General features: G+C 42.6%; 1 protein-coding gene across 1 annotated transcript; it reads left to right on the top strand.

The window, feature by feature from the left end:
* Positions 1 to 1,822: 1,822 nt before the first annotated feature.
* Positions 1,823 to 3,978, top strand: CXCL6 (C-X-C motif chemokine ligand 6). Its single transcript, XM_054728412.1, has 4 exons — positions 1,823 to 1,982; positions 2,146 to 2,278; positions 2,400 to 2,483; positions 2,849 to 3,978. Exons 1-4 carry the CDS (start codon positions 1,874 to 1,876, stop codon positions 2,865 to 2,867), a joined length of 345 nt encoding a protein of 114 aa, XP_054584387.1. The 5' UTR covers positions 1,823 to 1,873; the 3' UTR covers positions 2,868 to 3,978.
* The last annotated feature ends 1,698 nt before the right edge of the window (positions 3,979 to 5,676 follow it).

The raw sequence follows: 5,676 nt of genomic DNA, 5'->3' as shown, positions 1-5,676 counted from the left end.
TATACTGTGGTTTATTTCCTATGGTTATGTTGAATTTAATCATCCACGATTTTTAGTCACATTTTTGAGGTCTTGTCTTATGCACATTAGTGAGGTTTAACTGTTGTCTATAGATGCATCCTAATCTCTAAAAAGTCAATGTAATAAATTGGTAGGCTGTTTTTCCAGATTACCACTCCCCAGAGCATGAAGGATTGCATTAGCTGAGTCAGATATGATGCCGATTGTGTCAGGAAGCTATGCAGGAGAGAGACCTTCCCGTTCAGCTTCCCACAAAGTGAGACCAAACCTCTCAGCCTTCCTTGACTAGAGAATTTCTTAAGTTTCCTTCCAGACTAGATGTCCTAAAGACCTATGACACCTCCTCTTTGGTCAGCAATGGAGGTGAAGTCCTGCCAAGGAAGATGAGTAGAAGAGTTTAATAAAATTCCCCAAGGTCACCAGGGACAAGGAAAAGAATTTTGTTCCATGAATGGTTTCTGATTGCCATTATATTCACTGGTTGCCTTTGCTGACCTACTGTGAGGACAGGGTCTTGAGAACAATCCAAGCGAGTATGTCTAGTAAGATGTTCATGAAAGAAAGCCAGCGTGCTATTCAATATCATAGCCATGCATGCCATGGATTTAGAACTGTAAAAGACTTGGCCATTAAACCTTCAGTGTTCCATCTACTTCCACAGATAACAGAGAGAGTGAGGTGAGGCAGAGAAATCTGGATGTTAGCTTACCCCCTCAGATTTAGGGACTCACTCCAGACCAGAGCAGGCCTGCTGAAATGGCCATGGTCACCCTACTGATCGTGAAGTCAGATGGTCCCAGAAGTTTGTGTGTCTGAGTCACCTTTCCCTTACATGAACTTGTTTGAGTGAAGCCAGAGTGGGTGCTGTCTTGCTGCCAAATTGATTCAAATCTCTTGACCAAACTTCATGATGAGCCCCTCAAACCCATCAGCCTCCCACAGCTTCTCCAAACTGGGTCAATGTACACACCTGGCTGAGGAGCCATCGCTAGAGCAGGCTGGGTCTCCCTGGCCTTGCTGTCACCCTCACACACCTCACCCTACCCCAGAGGAAGAACAAAGCTCTTCCAATTCAGCAGTGTACTGATCTGTAGAAAGCAAGGTATCATCTGGCAGGGCAATATGCTTGCTAAACTACAAGTATAAGATTTCCAGTAAGCAGAGTTGATTTGCCAGCCTATTCCTGCCACTGGGTTAAAGTGGAAGTACCGTCACTTAAACCGTATTATCTTGCCTTCCAAAGCTGGCTGAAGTTCAAAGAAAATAAACTAATTTGAGAAACCTAGAATGGCCTGCCTGCAAGGAGGAGAGGGAGGGCTTTCAGTGCCGCGCAGTTCTGATCGGGGCTTACATTTCTTGATAACACATTCGAGTTAAGGAGGATGATAAATTTTTCTAAAGTCAAACCTCCTGCTACTTTGGTTCCAGTCCTCCTCTTTAGATGGGGATGAGGTGCACCTCCTAGGGGGCTCTGCTCCCCAGAAGCTGGTCTTCGCCAGCCCTGGCTGGCCCCAAAGATGAAATCTCCGCGCGATTGCCCCTCTGCTGCAGCTCCATCCACGCGGGGGGCCAAGTTACCACATGCTCCACGGATGGGGTGCACGCAACTCCTCCCAGTCACACCCCCTGCGCAACTCTCACTGCCCATTTCCTCCCCCAAACCTCTTAACCCCCCCCCCCCCCCCCCTCAGCCCAGGGAATTTCCCCAAGCATCCCAAAGCTTTGAGTTTCCTCCCAGGAGGAGGGGGAGAATGCCAATATAAGGGATGCGCTGGGCTTGGGGACTCCACAGTGCGCTGGAGTTTCAAATCCCCGCATCTCCTCCGTGCAGAATCCGCGCCTCCTCGCCGCTATGAGTCTCCTGCCAAGTCGCGCCGCCAGCCTCCCGGGCCCATCTGGATGGCTGTGCTCGCTGTTCGCGCTGCTGCTGCTGCTGACGCTGCCGGGGCCCCTGGCCAGCGGTGAGTGCTCACAGCCAGGGGCGCACGGGGCGGAGCGTTGCGCCCCAGCCTCTGCAGCAGCGGCTTCAGCATCGGGAGCGCAGGGAAGTGTCCCAGGCCAAGCTTGCGGGAGTTGTTTTCCCAGCAACCTGCCCCCGTAACGGTGTCTCTCTTTCTGCCCCAGCTGGTCCTTCCGTGGCCATAGTGAGCGAGCTGCGCTGTGTGTGTTTAGTCGTCACCCACAGGATTCATCCCAAAACGATCAGCCACCTGGAGGTGGTCGCCGCAGGCCCAGGGTGCCCCAATGTGGAAATTATGTAAGTCTTAGTGCACCGCGGTGTCCACTGTGACCTTGGCCTGGGTCTTCAGCTCCTGTGGCTCATGGACGCATCCTTCCCCTCCCCTAACCCTCCCCCCCCCCTTTTTTTTTTCCTGCAGAGCCACCTTGGTGAAGGGGAACAAAGTCTGTCTGGACCCAGAAGCCCCTGTGGTCAAGAAAATCATCCAGAAAATCTTGAACAGGTACCTGTGGCTTTGATCTTCGTGGTTTTTAATCTTCTCTTGGAGTGTAGCCTGTTCGAGGTCCTGATTCTATGCATAGGTTTGGCTACCGCATCCCAGACCATTCTTTAAGAGGTTGTTCAGGAGAAAAGGGAAAGTTGTTCCAGAACGTTCCGGGAGAATCTTGATCACAGGTCTTCCATGTAATCGCCCAAGTGGTCGCCCAGAACTCTTGACTATGATGTATGTATTTTGTTAGCTTAGTCCCTGAGTCCACACTTTGCTCTTTATTGATCTTAAGCTCTGTGTTTTGAAAACTAGTTGGAGTACACCAGAGTGTGGAAATTCGGTTAAATTGATACTTTTTTTTTTCTTTTTCTCAACAGTGGAAAGCCGAAAAATTAAGAAAAAGGATGGTCCTTTGGAAAAACTGCCTATTTCTTCAGCGGAGCAGTTTTCCGGGGAATCTCTGGACCCAGTGAAGCCAAAAAGCAAGGGCTAATTTTCTCCAGTGTGTGAGGTTTCCTCATGACCCCCCCCACTTGGAGAGATGGATGGGGCGAGGGTCCTATGTTTATCCTTGCAGCTTTCTGCTCATCTTATGAAGTATTTTACATAGTATTTACTGCTATTCATTTTGCTGCTATTTTATCTTCTATGCTATTGAAAAATTTGTTAATTGACTAAATAGTGAATCCAGAATCACTGGTTGTTACTCTTTCAAGGTGACTGGTTTATTTCTAGACTATGTTCCTTAGAACATTATTGAAAAGGCTGTAGCTTTAATAGGTGAATGATCTTTCCTTAGAATGCTATGTATGAAGATCTTCTGTAATCCCCAGTCTTCTCATGAAATTGTAACTATTTAGAATTAGTTCTTGAAATTAGATAGTTTCCTTACTCTTTATTCTGGGATCCTATTTCAATTATATGCATTAGAAAGCTGGGCGCATCATACAGCTATCAGTGTGGAATATATTTCCTTATTTAGAATTTTGAAATTTTGAAATTCTATAAGGAGTAATATATTATTTTCCTATAACTTTAGACATTTGATGTCTTCTTAGTATGGCATAATGTCATGACTTACTCATTAAGCTTTGACTTTTATATTGTATTTATTAACTATTTTATTATGAGTACTATAATTTTAATCACTAAATAGTTGCTTTGGATGAAGAAGCTAGGAAATAGGTAAATTCCTTATTGCTAGTTTCTTTATGAATACATTGTTTTCGTATTTTTAAGAATAAGGCAAACTTAATCATCTGTATTTTGAAATTTTTGAAAATATATCTGAGCTATTTGAATATAAACTCATCATTTAGTTTTCAAAAAATATACAGCTCTGCTAAGATTTGTAGATGCTTATGTTGTATCTTTTAAGGGTTTGACAATCTTGTTATAAAGAATTATGAATGCATCACATTTACTATGTTAAAATTGTACTTTTAACTCTGTGTGTCATTGGTTTATAGAACCTTTTTATTCTTTGGAAAAAATAAAAGGTTTAAAAAATTTACTCATGTTGTTTCTTCTTTCTTATACTGTTATAATATTTGTATTTTTCTTTAATTCTACCTTATTTTGAAAATTATGCTGCTCTCTGGCTATCAGAAAGAACCCTTATTTCCCAATGCCATTGCATTTGTTCAGCCTTTCCAGTTACCCCTTCACAGTACCATAGCCTCTTGGTTCTTTAGAAAACACAAGCTTCCTTACCTTAAATCCTTAACTGGCTTCCTATTTCCTAGGCATAAAATAAAAGTTTAGAAGGATGGCAAATTATGTTCAGTCTCATCCAACTCCTGGTTACTCCTTCAGGTTCACTTTTCCTTCCCATCTTTGCAGTCAAGTGTTTAGTTCTTCCCTGGATCCATGCTTTTGCATTTGCTAGGGCTCCAACTAGAAGGAACTTTCACCTTCTGCCTCTAGAAGGAAGCTTATTCATCCTTCTGCACTCAGCTCAAGCAATACCTCCTTCACAAAGTTTTCCTTGACACTCCCAGCAGAATTCACAGTTTCTATTTTGATGTTTCCATAGCATCTTCTAGATATTTGAATTTATTTGAATAGTGAATATTGCATTGCTTTCACTTGTTTAGAAGTTTCCTTACCCTACTCTACTGAGGGCTCTCCCAGAACATCAACCATATTTCATTTCCCTCTGCATCTCCCATACCTGACACAGATTGGTTTAATGAAGTAATAAATTATCCAGAACCTTGGGTTGCCACTATCCTAAAATCAATAACCTGGATCATGCTAAATGTTAAATAAGTTTAATTCCTTTACCCTCTTTTCTCCTTCTAGTCTACAAGCAATCCAACAAGACCTTGGCACATGCAGCCCCTCAACATATAACACCTACCTCTCCCTTTCACCTGGCTAACTCCCACTCTTCCTTTGAGGGCAGTTCACCTGTCATTTAGGGCCTCTCTGACCCTTTCCCTCACCACATTAATGCCCTTTTTACATTCTCTCATAAAAATTTGTTCTTTTCCTTTATAACATTCTGTCACCAACATGACTATAGAGTCTATGGAGACTATATATATGTGGTCATTCATTTAGTGTCTATTCCAACTTCACTATAAGCTCCATCAGGTCAAAGACAATGTTTATCATGTTTATCTCAGTTCTTAGGGCAGTGACTAGCTTATAGTAGGTGCTCAGACAGATGTACTGTCTAGGCTAAATAAGTCCCACTGTCTTTCTAGTATTAAAATGGAAATTTTATGTAAATAGCTCATTCTCAGGAAAAGCACAAAAACAACAAAAAAGGACTAATCCAATTAGTATGCCGATATCCACCCCCCAATTAAATTAATATAGTGTATATGCTTATATTGGTATGTATTTGTATATATTAGTATATGCTAATATGTCACTAGCATATTAAACTATATGCAACCTGTTATTCTACATCTTTTTATCTCCTTATACATAAAATATCAATTAGATTAATATATTTTCCTTTATTATTTATTAGCATATACACTGAGTGGCCAGATTATTATTATCTCTGAACGCTTAATAATCTGGCCACTCAGTGTATATCCTATATAATAAAAGGCTAATATACAAATTGTCCCCTTGACCAGGAGTTCCACCAGCAGGCAGGCTGGCCAACTGCCCATTTCCCCTCCCCCTGGCCAGGCTGGCCGGACCCCAACCATGCACGAATTCATGTACCGGGCTTCTAATATATATA

Source organism: Eptesicus fuscus, chromosome 2 (genome assembly GCF_027574615.1).
Source record: "Eptesicus fuscus isolate TK198812 chromosome 2, DD_ASM_mEF_20220401, whole genome shotgun sequence".
Classification (NCBI taxonomy): domain Eukaryota; kingdom Metazoa; phylum Chordata; class Mammalia; order Chiroptera; family Vespertilionidae; genus Eptesicus; species Eptesicus fuscus.
The sequence above is the reverse complement of the archived record's forward strand: the minus strand, read 5'-3'. Positions and strand labels throughout refer to the sequence as shown.

What these genes read in the sequence shown, in the direction of transcription:
- CXCL6 (XM_054728412.1), top strand. Translation starts at nt 1,874, where the DNA reads ATGAGTCTCCTGCCAAGTCGCGCCGCCAGCCTCCCGGGCCCATCTGGA. An exon ending in GCCGGGGCCCCTGGCCAGCG is followed by an intron (nt 1,983 to 2,145) that starts GTGAGTGCTCAC and finishes TTTCTGCCCCAG; the next exon opens with CTGGTCCTTCCGTGGCCATA. An exon ending in TGCCCCAATGTGGAAATTAT is followed by an intron (nt 2,279 to 2,399) that starts GTAAGTCTTAGT and finishes TTTTTCCTGCAG; the next exon opens with AGCCACCTTGGTGAAGGGGA.